This window comes from Antennarius striatus, chromosome 4, assembly GCF_040054535.1.
Source record: "Antennarius striatus isolate MH-2024 chromosome 4, ASM4005453v1, whole genome shotgun sequence".
Lineage (NCBI taxonomy): Eukaryota > Metazoa > Chordata > Actinopteri > Lophiiformes > Antennariidae > Antennarius > Antennarius striatus.
Window position 1 is genome coordinate 2,298,058 of NC_090779.1, and position 21,586 is coordinate 2,319,643.

Genomic DNA, 21,586 nt, shown 5'->3' on the forward strand with positions numbered 1-21,586 from the left:
TTGGGCCAACTGTTCCTTATGATATCAATGCTTAACCATGAAAGTGCAAAAACTTTCAAGTATGGGCAACACTAAACACTTTGTCATACTGCCTCTGAGAAACGACACACAGACACAGCAAATGTGGGAAAAAAATCTTTCTGGCGATGGCTGCATTTATTTACTTTTTTCCACGTACATAAAACCATGTGCAATGCAGACATAAATGACTATCTAATAAAAAAAAAATCAATATAAACAAAAATTTATAATACAATGGAGAACAAAAATCCTCCATACCTTCCAGCAACAAAGCAACTGATTTCTTTTTTTTTACACCTTATCAAGTTTTGTACCAATACCCTTTATTGAAAGAAACAGAGCTTATATACATATTACAAAACTCAGACACGCATTAAATCAGCAAGCTGTGGCCAAGAATCCCTGGGTGTAGAGGATTTAAGAAAACAAAAGTTAGATAAACCTTGTTCTACTGACTACAGTACACACACCCATGCCTTCAGTGCATTCAATGGCTATCAACACTAATTACAAACATAAATCTGTTGGCTTTGCAGGTTTTTCTGGCAGGAAAACAATGTGCTATTTGAAAGGATAACTTCACAGCCTTGTAGCGTTTCCACTACTACAGGTTTCACTGGTTTATCTGTCTGTTAAAACCAACAGCAAACCAGCGGTGGAACGTAGGCATGCAGATCTGACCATTTTCACTTGGATCAATCTGCAGGAATACGGTGCCCACGGTATACGTACTTCATGTCATCCTACTTCTCTTTCCAGACTTTGATTAGGGGATCAGCACTGTGAGCCAACAGAGTGATGTAGCTGGCTGTTCATTGGATGAAATATGGCTCCTCTCTCATCTTATTTTGAAAGACTGTCAACGATTCTGACTGAGCAATGAAGAATACGTACCAACAATGAACTATCTTTAATGCGATGAGTGTTTGAATGGTGTGCATGAAGAAATACATAAACCGTTTAAAAGTTTCTTTGACATAAGGAAACAGATCAGTTTAAATATGCAGATTGTGAGATGTTTTTTTAGTTGCTTGCCAACAATGAGTTCAAAGACTTTGCATGACCCCCGAATTTAATCTATTCAATAACGTAAGTTTAAAACCAACGTACATAACATGATGCATCAGTGTCTCAAAGTTTTTGTAAAAAACTTATATTTGATGGGAAACAAAAGTAAAGGAAATGAGTCAAGTTGGGACGACGGTCACATGTGGTCACAACCACTTCACTCTGTGGTACAAAACATTTTCCTCTTGGTGTTGGCTCAACAGTTCCTTCTGATCATACTGATGGACAAATTTGTTTTAAGATTTTGAGAGTAAAGACAAAAAATAAAGAGGAAATAATATACATCTGCTGCCAATACCAGTAAATTTGCTGAAATAATGTACAAAACTTCAAACTTTACAATTCCTCCAACCTCGAGGACATGTTGAAATCAACAGTTTTTATGATGACACATGTTTTCTTGCGTGTGTTTGATTGATTCTCAGTGCTACATCAGTTTGTTCTTTTGTGTTTTACCCCAGCAGCAGCCCTGAGAGCGCGTTCAGGTCTCTCATGTACGGGTTGTCGCTCAGGATGCGGTCGATTCGCTGCTTCTGGTCGGGAAAGATGTCGTACAGCTGCCGCTTCAGCTCCGACGTTTCTCCGGGTGACCGTTGAGGGGGAGGCGAGGGGGAAGGCGAACGGTGGGGCGGGTGTCTTTCCGGAGGACCGGTATGGGGCCAGTGTGTGGTGGGGTGGGGTATCAGGGAAGGAGGGGGCCTTACCATGGAGGTGGGGGTCTGGGGAGCAGAGTGGAGGGCTTGCACGTAAATGGGCTGCTGCTGGGATGACGGCCGTAAGTCTGGGGCTTTCAGGGGGGGAGGTGTACCCGCAGCCCTCCTGACAAAAAGAAACAAGAGTGAGTCGAAGAATACGACGGAAAAGATTCACACATTTTCTCCAACATTTATCATAAAAAGGTCAACAAAAGATCAACATTTGTTAAGTTAAATCTGCCAAACATTCAGTACTGTGTTAGTGAGTGTATTTAGAATAAAGACCCAATCAAAACACTTGATCATATATTATAGATCACTTGTTTAAAAACATATTTTCTCTTCAGTGTAATGGTTGTATGTGTGAGAAGATTGATCTAATTGATATTAAAGTCTATTAATCATCCTAGACAATATTTTAAAAGCCAATACAAGTTTTGTCAGTAATCATTTTAACTGCATACTCAGGTAGGGAATAATGTTCACTGGGTTTCCTTATCTTTGTAAAGTAGTTACATCTCACTCAAGGCATCAAAACTATAAATGAACACATAGAATTATGTAGTACGCAAAAAAAAAAAAGGTGAAATAACTCAAGACACGTTTTATATTTTAGATCTTCTAAACATTCTCCCTTCACTTTGACGACTGACACGATTTTGATGTTTTCTCCAAGACCGTCATAAAGTGTTCATTTGAAATGGTTTTCCAACATAAAGGGAGTTCCATGAGGAGCTGAGGACCCGTTGGTCCTTCCTCTCATCAATTTACTGAAACACATCATAGAGGCCTGATAATCATTTTATAAAGTTATATAAGAATCATTCCTGTTAGTGTGAACAGAACCTTCCACACCTGTTGTCTTTACGCAGGAACACATCGAGATGGGGTCCATCTCTGCCCAGTGGGTCATCAGGAATCATGAAGTGATCCTCCACAAACGTAAACTGGAGTAGTCTGTTAACGGACAAGAAAGAAATGAAACTGAGTACACAGCCGACCAGTCACAATGAGATCCGAATACATGAGGATCTCTTATTTATAATGAGAAGAATTCTGATCAACTTACTGTATGGGTTACAGAATAGAGTGATAATCAGGAAGATTTAGTTTCATTAACACACACATTAAGATGGAACTTTCACAGATGTTGCTGATACACAAGCACAATTTGTTTCTGGCTGCTATGCTAGGATAAAGCTGGACTGTTTGTGGCTAAACTGTTTTTCTGTGTGGAGATTTAAAACAGTGGAAATGGATTCTTAAATGTAAAAAAAAAATTGATGAATTCGACAGTAGAGTAATACATGCTGCATCAAGTACAGGATGGAAAAATAAGTTCATCCAGTCTCTCTGTGGAGCCCCAGAGCCTCAACATTAGAATGATTTCTTTCCATCATTTTATTCCTCCTCTGTTCTTGAAGTCCTACAAGTTTAGTGCTTCTGAAAACTCTCTATCTAAATAAAATTTACATGAATGGGGCTGCTGGTAATCAGGCCGACGTGTCTAATCCAGTTACAACCAGTTATGAATGCAGTTTGTAGTAACTGGAGTTAGATAATTATTTTATTTTCCTTGGACAAAATCTGATTGAACCTTTTCTGTTTGAGAGATTATTTGTTCTTCAAGCTGTTTCTTCCTTTGATGTGACAAAAGGTTGGTGTTTAACATACTTTAATAAAAACAGAAACTGTAAATGTGTTATTTAGTTTTCTATCATCATTCATTGTAATATCCTGAATGAATTGTAACAGGCAGTGACTGACTGACCTTTCTTGAATGATCTTGCGCCACGTGTCCGATGTGTCGACGAAGTCCCTCAGGTTGTCATTGGTCACGATGATTCCACCCGTCTTTTCTGCCAAGTGGAGCAGGAACCTGGTGCAGAAAAGTCACAGACAGCGTGTGTGTGGGTTAGACACCACATTTGCACACACTAAACCACAGTTTTAGACCTGTGTATTCTGTCTGAACGTGTACCTGTCATCATGTGAGGAGATCCTCTGCCCACAGACCTCTCTGGAGGGAGTGAAGGAGAGCAATCTCAAGTCTTCTAATTGGTTCAGGAAATGTTGCTCTGAAATAAGAAAACAGGAATTTTAACCTCATGATAATAACAAAGACAAGAAAGAATCTTACATCATGGAAATACTTTTTGGAACATTAAACAAAACAATAATTGATTCTAATACCTTCCAATTAAATGTGTTCTACAAAATATCTGGACCTTAAAAAAAAAGTGTAACACTGCCAGTACAGCATGTCTTCTCCTTCACAGCTGGTTGTAAGAGCCACAGTGTTGAACTTTTACTGCTAAATAATAATAATGAAAATAATATTGATTTAGTGAAAACAAAAACAGTATTTGTATTCAAAAACATGTTCACAAATATCTTATTAACTTAATTTTCTCCTACATCAGCCCCAACACCTATCAGTGTTACGTGCAATAGCACACACTGATCTTGAGCGTCATTATTCACAAGGGACAATTCGTAGCAGGATCACATCAAGAATTTATCAAAGAACTTTCTGGCAATTCTGTAGGACAATTGCAAAAAAACCCCAAAAAAACCCATTCTCATAGCAGTAAAAAATAACATTAAGATATGTAACGTGTATTAAATTGTATTATTAAATTATTATTAAATTAAATTATCAATTTTAAATTAAATTAAAATTATTATTAAATTAAAAAAATAAAAATTTTAAAAAGTGTGTTTATGCAAATTTTCCTTGTATTAAATAAATGAATGAAAAACTTAACTGTTTATAAAATGGAACTCATGTGAAAGAATGAATCAGGAAATAACGGGGTTTTAACTCGGTGTAGTGTAATATAAAACAGGTTGGACTTTGTGGTTTCATTGAGCTCCCTTCAGCTTTAATGTGGCCTCGTCGTCAGCGTGTGTTAGATTATTACTAGATGTAGTTTAGATGGAAGTGCGCTGAGGGCCAAACCTGTGAACAATATCTACACAGTACCTGTTGTGAGCCGGTCTCTCTTCTGACGCCACTGAGGGACAAACACGGTGATCTCCCTGTGGCCTCGCTTCCAGAAGGTTTCCACCGCCAGCGCTATGCCTCGGCAGGAGAAGAACCGATGGAGGCCGTGACTGCAGAGGTGAGGATGAAACAGGACGGACAAAGTCAGGAGAGCAGCATAAATCATTATTACTTTAACAGTTTGCATTATTTGAATGACTGAAGTTCATGTGAAAATCTCTGACCTCTGTATAGTAAGTTCATTTAATCAACTCAGAAAACAATATGAATGCAGTGAAATTGTCTACATCAGATTTCAATACACCTACGGTACTTTACAGACAGTCCTCATGGAGTTAATGAAATCTGAGACACACCCTTCCACGATCAATCCGGTCGGTTTCAGTGTTAAATATATGCAATAATGGGTATAACTCAAAATTATCTTAAACTTGAGTGTGGAGGCTGCATATCCCCTAATATAGTCATGGCTGGCTGCATTATAATGTTATGATGTAACCCCCCAGTTACTCTTATCTCTCTCTCCATGATTCTCATGGTGCTAAATCCAAGACAAACAGGAACTTTGCGTGGTTTCAACCATTTCTCTGTGTTTTACTCTGATTCTGTGTGACTGGTGTCACACAGAATCGCCGTGGCCATTTTTTCCAAATTATTAAAAATAAACCCCCGGTCATTGCACACGCTCTATTTTAACAAATCTGTGTGAGTGATTTCACCAGATGAACTTGACATTTGGTTGGCACTATGTTCAGCCACTATGTTCAGCCCAGAGGGTGAAAGTTCTTTTAGAATGGTGTGGGTGTGGTCATGCTTCAAATATGAAAGAAGAAGTTGTCATAACTCCTTTCTGTTTGCCCCAGTATTATCCCAACATCACATGTAGTTAAAGAGGCTTTACATTTTGATAAACCACTAAAGATGAACATACTGTCTTCCAGTTCAGTAAGAACAGTTCTAACCAGTTAGTGATAGGCTCTGGTGAAGATTGTGAGTTTTGTAACGGTGTGTCTGTGTGCATCAAATTCTAGTGTTTTTTCTTCTTCTTCATTTTAATTATGGGATGCGCAGCTGGTGATAAATGCAAGCATTTTATAACACTAAAAGAAATAAGAAAAATACTGGAACTACTTCCCACTGTAATATTAGTACTGAGAAACACACCATGAAACAGTCACACATTAGTTTGTAATGACCTTCTACTCAGTAGTTTAATAGCTCCTCCTGGTGTTTCATGTAAGTACTGCATCCTAATCAACATTCTTATTATAAATTCTGTCATATCATGCCATTACTAGCCTCAAGATTATAACTCTATGCTGTCACTGTAGAAGTTATTATAAATACTACAAATTACAACCTTTGTCTTAGAATATAATTGTTCTAGTTAAAGAGTTTTCACATGTCTGTATCCTTGTTTCTTCTCTCTCTCTTTCCATCATTCATTCATTCCTTTTCTAACTGCTTCATCCGCTGTCACAGGGAGGACAAGCAAAAGCACCATGAAATATCCTTCCCCATGCCAACTCATGGAAGAACATAAAGGAGTTCACTTCCTGTCTTGGGCTTTCCATGCAGGGAAGAGCAGGGACGTCCCAGAACAGAACCACACTGCTGAATAGAAGTTTCTGCATTATAAGTTTCAGAAGGACAACTTCCTATTTTTGATTAAATTGGTCCAAACTGATCTGTCTTGTTCCTGTAAACATGGTACCGAAAAGCTTCAACACCAATTTATGTAAAAAGAGCTACAATTTCATTTTTATTTGGATTATTGTGATGAGAACGACTTGTTTAGGTTCTCTTCTAATGTCAGCAGCCCATGCTTGTAACTACACTCATTCAAATGAGTTCACTCATGAAAAATGTATCAGCAAAATACCCACAATCCCTGGAACAAATCCTGGAAATTTTGTCGCTGCAACAGCAAAGAAGTAATAAAGTTTGTTTAACAGGAATGGTAAATTCTGGATCACTCATGCTTTCTGGCAAATTCAGCATTTATCAAACTTTTGCTTTCTTCCCTTCCAGTAAATCATCCCTGACTCACTGATGTAAACAAATAGGGAAAAAAATGCACATGATGATGAAGACTACATATGTAGATACAAAAGTAATCACACATGCTGTAACAGCTTTTTTATTCAAAAACTACACACCTGATACGGCTAATTTTTATACTTTCATTAAATTTTAATAAAAAAATGTCTTCAGTTTGGGTGGCACAGTTGTTACACACACACACACACACACACACAGACACACACACACACACACACACACACACACACACACACACACACACACACACAAGATTACAAAAGCTCCAACCGTTGTGTGCCACTCAAAGAAGAGTTTTCATCGTGTGTAACTCACGCCATGGCCACGTTGCTGCCGTCGATGATGACGTGTCTGAGCTCCTGACAGCCCGGCTCGTTGGGCAGCTTCAGCGTGTAGGGGGTCTTCAGAGCCTGGTGGAAACGAGCCATACCGGTCACCAGAGGCAGCGGGGGCTCATTTGCAGGAGGGGTCCTCGCTCCGATCCTGTGGAAGCCCACGTGGCCTATGGTCTGGTAGGCAGAGGCTGAGGGCCGCATGATTGGTTGAGCAGACTGAGAAGAGAGCAACACAAATAAATAAATATCTTATGATCCAAAGAGGATTTTATGCTTTTGTATATTCTCATTAAAAAAAGTCGCAGTAATCCTTAAAGCTGATAAAAATTTTCACAAACATCTCATCTCCAATCAAAGGCTTCCTCAATTCTGGCAGTATTTGGTGAGGAATGAGGAATTCACGTATTCACACCCCAGCAATGTTACCATACAGATGTTTAGGGTTCAGTTACACAACAGCTGGTTGAAGAGAATTCTGAGCGGTACATTTTGAAAATGTACACCCTACTGGTGTCATGTGAACGGGCAAAACCAACTCTGGCTGGAAAAAAGTGACAACACAGCCCTGCTTAGTGCAAACCCATCACAGGTTCTGCTGGCTTTTCCACACACAGACAGCAAGCAGCCTAGAATTACCAGAATACCACTGTAGACGTTCTGAGCCACGACTGTGACCTGCTTCTGTATTGAGTTTGAAAAGTTCCATCACCAATACTGCCTCGACAGACTGAATACACAGCTCACAAGAATTAAGGACACAAGTCAAACATGCAGTTCTTGATGATCAAATTATTCCAATTGCAAATCTTTACTGATGTACACTTTACACCAGCAAAGATCTCTTTTCTGTGTCTGTCCATTTATATGAATCCACAACAAAATGTGCAGTGCCCATGATTTATTCAAACTTCCTGGAAACAGGTTGGTTTGGAAACTTCCAAAAAACTTAAAAAAGAGTGGTAGGGACTTGAACAGAAAGGAATTTTTTCTCCCAATCCAGGAATTCTAAATAATCTCATATATTTGAAGGGTATTATAATTTAGTTTCATTACGCTAAAAACAAAACAAAAAAAGTTGAACCTTGATCATAGTATATGTTCTTTGGAGTGCCACAGTATTATTCAACAGCGTCATCGAGGACAAAAACTAGTTCCTTAACAATTTAGTTAATAACCACAAAAATGATCATTATCAACATAAATTAAAATATTTATGGTCATACTGCGGTCATTTTATATCATCAACAATATCAAAATACGTAACTATTGATTCAAGTCATAAAATGGATCTGTTCAGTCCCAGATCTCAAAGGTGATCAACCTTCCCACACTGATCACCTTTTCTTCTCCTATGTGTTATAATTTCATCAATATTAAAAATGAGTGATCTCTGTCAGGCCTGGGTGTGATTTTTGGTTAGAGATGAGACCGTACTGATGTTAAAAATATAACTACAACCAAACCTTGGTTTTTGAATGCTTTAGACATCGAACAAATCGGAATTCGATCAAAAAATTCGTAATTTTTTTGTCTTAAAAGTCGAACAAAATTTGGAAGTCGAACGTGAAACAAACGCCTTTTTTTTGCCGCCAAGTGCAAGAAAAAGGCGAGAAAAGTTGAGAGAAAAAGTGACGGTAATGTGCTTTTTATTTTAGTTTACTGAATTCAATCATTTTTCACTTAATCTGCGTTCCATTGCCTACGGTACGAGTTACAGTACCGTAAACTTCTGTCCAAAAGACGGCGGTAACTCGTACTTTAGGCTAACCTGATTAAGTCCATGTTTTTCCTTTCTTTCTTGTGTTTGCTTCTTTCTTTTAACTTTCTTTGATATGTTTCATTACTATACAATTTGATATATAAATGACATTATGAAATAACATGTTGAGAAAAGGTAGCTTTGTAGCATCTTGGAACAGATTAAGACCATTTACATTATTTGTAATGAGAAAAATGTATTTGGAATTGGAACAAATCGCTATTTGAACAGCCTTCAGGAACGAATTGTGATCGGAAACAGAGGTTTGCCTGTATAGTACCAAAAAGCATTCAGCCAACAGGATCTTCATGTCCTGGATGTTGAAGGTGTGACATCACTACGATCTGGAAATTCTGTTCATCCTTCTGCACATTCAAACATCTAAACGTCACAATATGCACAACACACACACAGGAGGGAAACGCCAGGGAAATACCTACGCTGGGATTAGAAGCATATGAGCTGCTGTTGGTGGTCAGCCACTGGGGGGCGCTGCGCAGCGCTGTGACACTCTCCACCTTCACTGGACCTCCTAAAGTTTGAGTCCCCCCCCTTGTGAGATAGTCCCTCTGTGAGATGCCACCCCCTCCCCGGGTCAAGTAGTCTGTTCTGGATCCTGATTGGTCCAGATGTGGTACCGTCATCATACAAGACGATTTGGTATCGGCTCTTTTGGCGTTTACCGGGATGACATCATCCTCATCGTCGATGGTGATGACCTCGTAGCTCCGTGCCCCTCCCTGAGCACTAGAGCTCCTCTTGATGGTGATTGCCTGGATGAAGAAAACAAAAAACAGGATGAATCAGACAATCTGGAAAATATCAAACTTAATAAGAAATAAATATCTTATGATATTTACTTTATACGCACATCTTTTAACATAAAGCCCACTAGTTAACACTCTTCTGGTAAATAATTTACATAGGAACATGTCTTTTATATACTTTTTTTTGCTACTATACTGCTTCACTAAACACATGCTGACAGAAATACTTGAGAAAAAAGTGTTTCTGGTTAAAAAATACAGTCAAAATACAAAAAAAAAAAAAAAAAAAAGTGACTGAGATGACAGAGACCGGTAGAAAGACAACAGTATTATGCAAAGCGCTGATCCTAGGAGTGGTCCAGCTTCCTCCCCCCTCCCACAGCAGTGAGATTTCTTACAGGAACAGAAATAATTCCAAAAAGTGTTGTATCTATCTATCTATATTGTTTACTTACAGCAAAAAAATTAAACTTTCTTACTTTCTCTTTCTTTCGATGGCAAACAAATATTTAAGAACATTATGGAGAACCTGTGAATCTGAAAGACGGTAATTCATGATATTCTAGAAACTGAAACGCACAAATGCTCAGAGAGAGTTTGACAAGGATATTTGTGCTCCTCACAGAGAGATGTTGTGTGAATCAAAGGAAAATGCATCTGTTTTCTGCGAGCGTTCACCTGTTGGGTGCTGGTCTCGCTGCTGCTGCACTGCCTCCGATGCCCCAGACCGTTACTGCTGCTGCTGTGCTGGTTGGACTTAATGTTCTCTTTAGATCGGCCCGGGTCGACCAACGCTCTGTTTCGTTCGTGCTCCTTCCCTCTGAAACGAGAGGAGGGCGACGAGGACGAGGGAGTCTCCAAGGAGCACATCAAGCTCAACTGTTTGTCCTTTTTGTCTCTGCTCGTCTCTTCAGAATGTTTGGTCTCCTCAACAATCTTCTCCAGAATAAGGAAGGTATCCTCTGTCTGTCCCGTCTCCTTGATGACACGCTCCACCAAGTCTTGCTGGTATCCCATGGTTCTGAGGGGGATGACAGTGACAGGTGTTTAGCTACAAGAAGACAAATTTAAGGCAGTGATTATGGGGTTGAACATGTGTCTTCTATAGTTCTCTCTAAAGCTAACATTTGATATCGTGGAATGATTTTACTGCTGGTGTCAGCTGTTGCACTTGCTCATTTATAGTCATCTTTCCTATACAGAAGAGGTCTATTGGGACCTTTAATTAAAAAAACAAATTATTATTCTAACAACATGTCGCGCCATCCGCCTGAGAAGTGGATAAAACTCTTAATTTGCATGTGATTAACAACAGAATGATTAATACTAGGAGGACAATAATTTCCTCTACGGGGGATAAATAAAGTTGATTTCTTCATCTTAAACTGTCGGGGGTACGGGTCAAACCAACCTTTTGATCAACAGTGAACTGCTAAACCACTTAACTATAGTGTGTTAAGGGTAATATTAATGCTCATTAACTATGTTGCACCGTGATGTGCTGATAACATGTCTGTAAATCAGCTGGGATACAATCCATTAACCCCTGTGACCCGTGTAAGCGGAAAAAGCGGAACGGAAAATGTGTGTATGTATGAATGAATGAATGAATGAATGAATGAACTCCGCTGCAGAGGGATTCTCTACCAACAAACTGGACTATCTGCCTCACCTGAATACTCACTACATTTCATTTTTTAGAAAACTGTGGTCATGGGTGACCCCCCCCTTCACATGTTCAGGTCCCATCTGACAGGCTTTTACTCTCCTCACATGACAACATGGGAACACATGACCTGAAGCAACACTTTGTGTTTTGGTATCTTTGATATCAGAGCACAACATAGTTTTTGCTATAACTTCCAGGACGTGATATTGCGTTATTGCATTATGGTATGTAATTACATTCAAGATTATGCATCCATCTCAGTTGTATCTTCCAGGTCAATCCTGAACAGTCAGCAAATCCTTAGTCTTTCTTTGTCCATAATAAGACATGAGCATTTTTAATTTTCAAATTTTTTTCTATTGCCACAAAAAAAAAGTTCTGAGGTCATCTAATCTATAAACAGAATCATGAACAGAAAACAGACACGTCAGGTGACACTTCTGGACCAATGACTACATAATCTGGTTATTCCTGTAAGGATTCATTATTTTTCAAACACTTGCTCACCCACAACAGCCATTGTGAACTCACCTGAAAAAGTTAACCAGGCAGCGGAGGTTGGTTTCCGGGCTGACCGTCTCCCCGTCGTCGGAGGCTCCTTCGCTGGAGTCCAACATGATTGGACCGACTCCTGCGTTTGCTTTAGCTGACGAGGACAGAGCCGATGCGTGTGAGGACGTTCTGGATCTACAGCTGCTGCTGTTCTCACGGCCTTCTCTGTCCCTCTGCCGCTCCCTCTCTCTCGTCCTCTCTGGTGAGTCGTCCCTCCGCTCCAGAGAATACTGTCTCTTCGTATCACGGGTTTCACTCTCGGATGAGCGCCGCTTGTGCGAAGGTCGAGTGCCGTTGAACAGGACGGTCTCTGGACCCGCGGCTCCTTCTACTTTGCTCTCTCTGCCAGCGGACGCCACTCTGGTGCTTTTTTCCTCAAAGCTGGTGTCCAGGATGCGGTTGGAGAGTTCTGTCACGGGGGTGCTGCTCTGAGAACGGTCCTGGTCAATCTCCACCACGTTGGGATGCAGCGTGTGGTTGAGATGAGCCTAGAACAGAAGAGAATAACATGAATTTGCGTTTTGACCTCTCATGGATGGTGCTAATAAACTGTAGGAGATACAATGGACATTTTTCCTGATGGAAATCCACATAACATTAACCTGCACATATGGTATGGCACTATTGACGCTTTATGCCTGTTTTTTAAATTACATTAATGCTCAAAGAGGTTTTCTATGGGTGGTTCAGGGACACAGCCTGAAACCTTGAAATAAACTAAACAGAAGAAGCTAAAAAGAGGCTAAAAAAAACACTGGATTTATGTGGACGGGTCCATGTGTCAAAGCTCTGGACATTCCTGAATTCACCAATGAGCTTCTTAGATTTGTTGGTATGAGGACCAGTTTTCTGAGAGGGAACCGTGGCATCAGGTGATGGATATTTTTGATGAGGTCCATAACCTTTTGCTTTATCTGCGAATTTGATGATATACAGGTCGACAAGTTGGAGGAGATCCAGAGAGGATGAACGGCTGGGTTGAAGAGGAATCAGAACCAACCACTGGAAGCACTGTGGGGGGGGGGGGGGGGATCCAATGCAGTAACTGAGGCTTGCTGCGGAGGAGTGTTTTTGACACCACAAAGATGAATCTGGTGTTAAAGCTTGTTTGAATAACTGCCAGAGGTTGGGAAAGACTAGTGCACCACCAATCACCACTACCACTCACTACCGCTCCCAACATTGAAAAATTCTTTGATATATAGCAGTTAATGCGTTCCAGGAACCACCCGTGAAAAGCTGAACTCCGCGATATGACAACAAAGTACTTATTTTGTTATTTACGGTAATTTAAACGTTTATGAACCCTCCCCATACTGATATTAAACCACCTCCTACAGTACCTGCATTATCTTTTCCCACACTCTGATAGACTGTTTAAAGCACTTTTGTTTCTATGGAAGTGCGCTGTGTTACATGAGTAGTGACCTTCCAGATGCCATTAGCCAATAGCAGGCGCGTATGGTATCACATGACTACCTACTAAAAACCCGCAGTGAAGTGAAGCCGCGCATCTTGAAGCACAAACAAGCCAGGGATTACTGTATTCAAAAAAATTCAATACGCATTCAACAGTTCCTTGAACTTCTGAGTCCCTTGTGTATTAAAAAAAGTTGACACTGTTCTACTTTTTCTGTTAGTAATGAGTTCACAAACAAATTCAATGCATTCAAGGCACTCATGCGACAAATCCTTGGGACGATACAAGAGCGACAGTGTCATAGAACAAAAAACGCTCAATGTCCGAGATGACGAATCCCAAATGGAGCGATATGCTGCCGGCTCCAGTCACAGTGATTGGCTACGATAAACCAAGAAGTAGCTGCTTTTAAAAACACAGGAAAGAGTGAGAAGTTCTGCAGGTGGTGGAGTGTCTGGGGTAGATATCCCAATGGGTGACCCTGGCCCCATTTCCAGCCAATAGCTCATCAAACTCCACCGTAGTCAGCCAGGTGTTCCGCTGAAAGTAGTCCGCGTCCAGATGCAGCTCTTGGAACAGCCAGCGCTACTGCCCCAGTTCATAGAGGAGTGGAGGATGCTGGGTGCACAAACTCTACGGTGGTGACCTTGTGTCGATTGTCAGACTTCCACAATAAGTACAAGACATCTAGTGCAAAATCCAACATGCTGGAACAACCCTGATGCAAAGACAGAACCAGATGCTTTTCTGGGTGTGGAAAATCCCTGAGAATCCAGATCTGGAACCCCCCCACCAGCCTCAGTACTGAAGAAGCCTCTTGGGTGAGTTCAACAAAAAGACGTCACCAAACCAAAAAAAAAGGAAAACATCTGTTGAATCTGGCCATAGCGAACGACCGAACAACAAATGAAGGCACTGAACAAGCAAAAAACAACATTTTTTTGGCATGATCGCAACTTCCTAATCCTAACTACACATTAGATACTTCTGACTTGCAGGTTAACCTGTTCTGTAATAAATAAAATTGAAAAAGATGTGAACTGACCACGGCAGCTGTGTTTGTTGCAGTGGGGCTGTGAGCCAGTCCAAGTAACTCTTCCTTCAGGGCGCTAGGCAGTAGAAGAAGCTCCATCGTGTACTTATCATCCCGCTCCTCCACAAAGGACTTGAACGCTCGTTTCACCGTGGGCTCTCGGTCGATGGGCAGACTTTGCTTCTCCTGGATTAAAAAAGACACACATTGTCACTCAGATAATCTGACAATTGATTTGCTATTTACATTAATAAATCTATAAATAATAATTGCCAACAGCTTTTACTCCCACCAGCCAGACAATACATTTATTAGCACAACATTTGAAGAGGGCCAATCTGCATATTTGAGGAGCTGAAAGCAGGTATGAAAAAATTATTGGAGTAATTATTTCAGCTGCATTTTGGAATATTTAAATGTTCAACTGTACAGTTGTAAGTCTTCTCAAATTACTAGATTACAAGCAAAACGCCTTTTATAAAATTACAGAAATGTTAGTAGCAAACCCTCTGCCGCTGAAACTTCCACTTTCTAAAAATAATCTTCAATCTTTATCAACTCACTGCCATCACTAACAGAAAGTAGGGTGAAGATCCCAAGTACATTTCTGGAGCTACTGTACAGAGCAGAATATCCAAAAGAACGTAACCAGTAGACTGAAAAAAAGAAGGAGTTGTCTCAAAGGAACCACAGAAAAAACCATTAGGTCGTTGCTAAAGAAGAGGGTCAGTTCAAAAATTGATGTTCCACTGCAATCCAATCCCGCAAAACCACTGGATTCAAAATTTTGCCCTGACCTACTTTCATAGGTCAAAGATTGTGCTCTGACTTACTGTCATAGATCAAAGCTAGTGCTTTGATCTATGGTCTTACTCACACTGGCCTTCTCCCTCGTCTTTCTATCTTATCTGGTTCCTAAGTGTACAAAAGTTGAAATTTGACCTTGACCTAGTTTTCTCAAGGTCAACATCTCATTTTCATCCCCTTTGCTGCCCAAGTGCTCTTTGTTTCATCTTTCTATCTGGATGAACGGACGGAGTGAACACTGACAATTACAATACATCACTGCTTTGAAGAGGGATGGAATAAGGGTGGGCAAATGACTGAACATGTTTATCCATGCCTGAGATTTAAATACTGTGACACATGTAAAGTACCCCTACCTGGAATAAAGCTACAAATTGTTGAACTCTGCTCTGGGCCATCACCACGGGTTCCGCCCGGCCCAGCAACCTCAAATGGCCGGGTTCAGGCACCTGAACTTCAGCACTTGTGTCCCGAATAAGTCTGTCCAAGAACAGACCCCGGGCACCAGCAAAAATACAGTGCATATCCACTGGGTACCATTCTTCTTTTCTCAGTTCAGGGTTGCAGAGTCCTCGAACATATTCCTGAAAGAGGACAAGAAAAACTGTTAACGTTAAGACTGACGTTGGGTGAAGTCCACAGTCTGTTGTAGGAAAACATTTAATTCAACCAAGACTCTTCACCACTGCAGGCACATCCCAGATGATCATATGTTTACCAAGAGGCAATGGAGAGTGACTGGTTTTAAATAAGATGGTAATTCAACAATTTAGCCAAGATCGCTTGTTTGTTCTGCCTGCAAAGCTGGCTAACAAAACCAGTCAGTGATGCTCTAAGGAGGTACACCTTTGGTTGGTTGCACAGACTTCCAAGTCATAATCAAATAGAACTGACTGCTGGTAGGTACCAGGAAGAAACCCTCAGAGAGATAGTCAGACATGGTGCTGTGGTCACGAGGTCCCTCCAGCTGCAGGACAATAATCAGCTTCATGTGTAGCCAGCTCCTTATTCCAGAAGACAGTCACCAATGATAAACTCAGCAAAGAAATGAGTTGGTGGAAGAATCTTGAATGTTTAGATGTTTGCAAGAGTATAAAGGTTGTGGAAATCTTACAGTTCTAAACATTCAGGTCCTAAGACACCGTCTGCTGACTCATCAAGAGCATGGGGAGGACAATAAGAGATGACGGGCTGCACACATTACTGGGTCCCATTACTTGATGTGATGAAATTAGTTGCTCCGATTATGGTGATTATTTGTACTTTGATTGTTAATATAATTTAGAAACAAGATCTCAGTGGGCCCATAACTTTAGCATTTGTTCATTGTAATAATGCATTCCTTCATCCCTTGTCTTTTGTCATTGCTGTTTTTAAATACTTTGTTGTATGGAATGTTGAGTTACATTTCTTGTGTGAAATACTCATTTATATTCTTATTACCTGTCACAGCATCATTTTTACCAGAAAGGCTGTTTTTAATTTTCCTCTGCATCCCTCTGACTCCTTCAATAGTTTAGTCTTTAGTTTGGTTACGTTTCAACCTATAAATGAAGATCAAACTTTGTTTTCAAATTGTCATCTTGAAATTTTAGTCAAAACGTAATTTTTATTGCATTACAGTTTTGTATATTTAAAAGTGTGCTGTAAACTTTTAGGTTTCACCAGTAGGACGTAGTGTTAAAATAAAAAATCCCATGACCAAGGAAGAAGGCCATGGAAGTACAAGTCTGACAAGAGCTACAAAGCTTTTTCTGAGGCTCTGGGACACTACATAACCCCTCTATCTACAAATTGAGAACACGACAAATAGTAATAATACCGCTCAGAGCATAGTGGAGAAGTGAAGAAGTCACAAAACATCCAAAGGAAAATAAAATCCAAGGATGTGCAGGCCTTTCTCATGTTAAAAGAGGACAGTCTTTCGGGCTACACTACTTTTAAGGCTCATGTAAATTTTGCATCAAAAAAGCCTGATGAGCTAATAGAATATTCAATAGACTACTGAGTCAAAAACTGAACCGTCTGGAAGAGTGGGCTATTTTTAAAAAACACAATATGTGAACACAGCATTCAAAAAAATGAACATTCTACCCATGTTTAAGCATGGGGGTGGCAGTGTAATACTGTGGAGATGCTTTGCTCCATAAGGGGCAGGATGACAATTCAGGGGCAATTAAGGTCATCAGCCTGTGAGCTGAAGCTCGAGTACAACGTGCATTTTGTGGTAACACAGGTTATCCTTTTTTATGTCAAATTCTGACTGAGGATTCATTGAATGTTTTAGTTTTTGTGCCATGTTCAGTAAAAATTATACAGTTTTTTGAAATCACTTGAGTGTTTACATAAAATATGAACATAAACCTGTCCCTTTCTGGTCTGTGTTGTAAACTTTTCTGACACATTTGAATACGTTTTTGAAACTTCAATTTCTTAAACACAACCCACCACAAAAAGTTTACCATTTTGTCAGTGATTAAACAATGTGCTTGACATTTGGGAGTCAAATCCAACTCGATTCAACACAAACACACTTTTCTTTGACTTTAACTGCTGCATATGTTGTTTATCTGGTAGAGTTGTTACCAGACATAATTTTTCTTCATTTATTTGAACAGACTGGACTTTGTAACAGCCAATATACTTCTGCTGTCTGCCTGTTCAAGCTCTTTTGAAAAAGCACAAAGAACGAGTGATGTTAATAGAGGTGGTGATGGCCAAGGAATATTAGTATATTTTTAACTTTTTAAAAATTTTTTATACTGTTTTAATACCCGAAGGGAAATGAAGAGCACAATCTCGTTAGTAAATTCTTCAATCAAACACATATATACATGTTAGTGTGTACAGGCTCCTGTAATACACTCACACTCACAAGGGTCCTGTAAACATGCAATGGGAGGTAGAGCGGCGGGCAGCTCCTTCATGGTGTGCCCCAAATGAGCAACTTGTAAAGGGGGGCGACTCGGCAGTGCTCTGGAGGTGAGCTGACACCTCCCACTGCCAGCTCACACTCCAAGGTGAGCAGGAACGGGAACCGAACCGTTGATCTTGTGAACATTGGACGACCCGCTCTACCGCTGAGCCACTACTTTTCGTTCTTCATATCACTGTTTACGGAACTTATACGTAACTAACTATGCACAGGTAACATCTGCATGTCTATTGGCCGATAACATGTTTTTTTGGTCATAATTTAGGAGGTTTGGGGCTTTATTACAAGGCTGGATTGGATTAAAATGATTTGAGTAATTTAAAATGGAGAAAAATTTTTGAGTTACGAGCTCAGTCACAGATTGAATTAAAATAGTATTTCAAGGTATTACTGTACACCCATATTTTTCTGCAGAAATCTGAGAAGTGGTCTCAAATGAAGAATTGCTGCCAAAAATGATATTTCTAACATGGAAACAAGGGGAAATGTTCACATAAGCACAAAAACAAACTCTGTGCAGAAAGAAATGGCAACAACTGCTCTGGACTGATGAGTCAAAATGTAATATATTTGGCTGTAGGAGGAAGTTCGTTCAATGTAGGGCTGGACTGCTGTACAAAAGAGTGTCTGTAGGCAACAGCAAAGTGTCCCTTACACATTTAGGGCGGTATTTCTGCTAATGGATTGGGACATTTGTTCAGGATTTATGGTGAAATACAGTCAGATACGTATCAGGGAGCCATCTGGTTAACCCAGAATTTATTCTGCTCCACAAAAATGACCCCAACCATACAGTCAATGTCATTAGGAAAGTAAAAAGGCCAACAAGGAGTCCTGGAAATGATGATGCCCCCCCACCACCCCCCACCCCACCCAAGGAAACTGTGTTGGTTTGTTTAGTAGGTGTTTTGTAAATTTATTTAAAAAACAAAAACTATTCAGTCTATATTTCTGAGAGAACACTGACTTTACAGCTTTTTTTTCATGCCTACGTAAAACTTTTGCATGCAAAACTACCATGTGTCTGTTGCTGTGCTCCGTCTCGTCAAGGTATACGACCTGTGAAATGAAACCGTCTTCCACAATCTCACCTTGGTAGCGGAGTTTGGCTGTTTCTCGCCCAGGGTGAAGGTACACAGATTTTTCTGTTCTAGTTCAAGACTGTGCTTCAACCTACATTTGAATTTGATGATCATTTGAATTTGTATTTGGCATACTTAGTGAATCATACGCCTGACTTTGATCTCACAAGATCCCTGATTTTGTGCACGTTTACTTAAAAGAATTGATGCTATTTTGAAGGCAAAGTCTAGTCACAGTAAATATCGATCTGATTTAGGTTTTTCTACCCACTTTGTATTTTGACAATCACCAAAAAAGTTATTTGTTTCACACCTGCTAAAACATTTGCAAAACGCTGTACAGCATTTTATCACACCTGTTTCTTTTCAATATTCTCACTTTTTCATGGTTGATCAAGAAAAGTAATTTAGACTAATTGATTTTTCCACCACATAGATCATGCATCAATTTTAACATTAAGTGTTGTTTGAGTAGAAGGGACAGTTTGTCTTGTTAGACAAGGTTATATATTTACAATATTACAAATAAAATAAAAAATAACTGCACAGGTACATCAACAACCAACTACATGTATCTAATAAACATTTGCACATTTCTTAACATTGCGGTAAAGGTGTGTTTCACGGGAAAACATACAATCATGTTATCCTAAGATCATCAGATTCACATACTATTGCTTTTAATCCTTTATTACCAAACCATTAGAAGAATCTACAATCATCAATTTAATTAATATCATGGACATCTGCTTTCAACAACAATGACTTCATTTAAGTTATAGGTGTGATGGAACTTTTATGGACGAGGAAAACGCAAACAGTATATTATTTATCTCCCAGCTCTGTGTAATTCGGCTGGATTGGTGAGATTGGTGATAAAATACAAGGACTAGTGCCAGTCTTTGGTCACTGATACACCTGCTCATCATTTACAGAGAGAAAATGATTTAGAATTAACTACTAACCGGATGATGTCTCGTTTATTTATCCCTTAAGACAACTCTGTCACGGTGTGTCGCTGATTTATCTGTACAAACCCAAATCAAGTGAAAAGGTACACCTGAACCTCACCTTAGCTTTCGACACGTCTTCCCGGTTCCCCCTGAGCTGCAGCCATATCTGCCGTGATGTTTTGCTCCCGTGTGACTGTCCCGTGTGGTCCAACAGACCGATAATAGTGAACGTCACCTTAAAAACCTGTTCCAGACGACACTTGGCGCATTTCAGCTCCTCCTCTTTATCCTCCGGCACCGTGAACTCGTCCACGGTGGGGGCCTCTCGCTGCTGTCTGGCGGCCGACGCAGGGAGCCTGCTGCTCGGCTGCTCCGGGCACGTGAGCTCGGTGACTCGCTTCATTCCGAGGAGGGGCCGCGTTGTTGACATTCCGCTTCTCGGTGTGACCGTCACTCCCGATGACGACGTCTCAATATTCAGACATTTAGGCGGCGTTAGGAGCCTTTAGTGTTTTCATTGTATCTTTAGTAACGGATTCTAGAGCAACAAAGCGACAATTATCGTGGCCAACGTCATGGACACTGGGCAGAGCTAGCTTAGTAACTCGGAAGCCCTGAGTATGCGTCTCAGGAAAGTCCCGTGATGATGTCATCAAGAGGCGACAGCTCAGCCCTGCGCAGTGAGCGTGGAGGGATCGTGGCTAATCTCATTCACCTGAGGAACGGATTGTCATGTGATCGTTACCTTATGGCTGTGGTTGGTTATCACGGTGATGATATTTTTATGCTCATAATCAGATTAAATGCCTCTTTTGCTCCGGCGTCCCTTTAAAACACGAACGTCTTTTGCTACTAAACCAGCCTGTTGCTGCTGCATTTATCAACCATTATCTGACCGAATAGACAGGACAGAACAAAAGAACTGGTGAAAATAAAACATGAAAAATACATGTTGGTCCATGAACTGCATTAAAATAGCTTGGGTTTAAAAAAATAATCATAAAACGTAATAGTGATTCACTACGAGTGTCGCATCAATCTGGTGACATTAAGTCACATCTACATGAATCAGATACCCCAACGATTTTATGATCATTTTTGCATCATTTTCAAATATGTTACATTTTTGCACGTCTTTTACCAGAATATTAGCCATCTTTTATTTACTGTTAATTTACACTTTATTCTAATCTGTTTTCAAAGATTCCTCTGATATTCTACCTCTATTTTTTGCCCCGCTATATTACACAGTTAAGTTTTTTATGATATTAAGGCATACCAGAAAAATGTCTCTTATGCATGAAACATAGAAGAACGTGTATTTTCACATATCTTAAACATGACACTTTCTTGAAAGGAGTAATCTAATGTTTCTAATTTTTCTTTAGCTGCCGGTAATGTTTCAGGTTTGGTTCTTTGTGG

General features: G+C 40.0%; 1 protein-coding gene across 2 annotated transcripts; it reads right to left on the reverse strand.

The window, feature by feature from the left end:
* Nucleotides 1–122: 122 nt before the first annotated feature.
* Nucleotides 123–20,799, reverse strand: n4bp1 (nedd4 binding protein 1). 2 transcript variants are annotated; one of them, XM_068312531.1, is made up of 12 exons: nt 20,400–20,799; nt 15,551–15,778; nt 14,400–14,573; nt 11,914–12,422; nt 10,392–10,734; nt 9,387–9,719; nt 7,168–7,403; nt 4,771–4,901; nt 3,766–3,862; nt 3,556–3,663; nt 2,640–2,741; nt 123–1,908 (listed from the first exon to the last, which is right to left on the reverse strand). In XM_068312531.1, the coding sequence occupies exons 1-12, from the start codon at nt 20,592–20,594 to the stop codon at nt 1,542–1,544; spliced, it is 2,823 nt and encodes a 940-aa protein (XP_068168632.1). In that variant the 5' UTR covers nt 20,595–20,799; the 3' UTR covers nt 123–1,541. The 2 variants fall into 2 exon arrangements, with proteins under 2 accessions (XP_068168632.1, XP_068168630.1); XM_068312529.1 differs by having other exon boundaries at nt 20,283–20,799.
* Nucleotides 20,800–21,586: the final 787 nt, after the last annotated feature.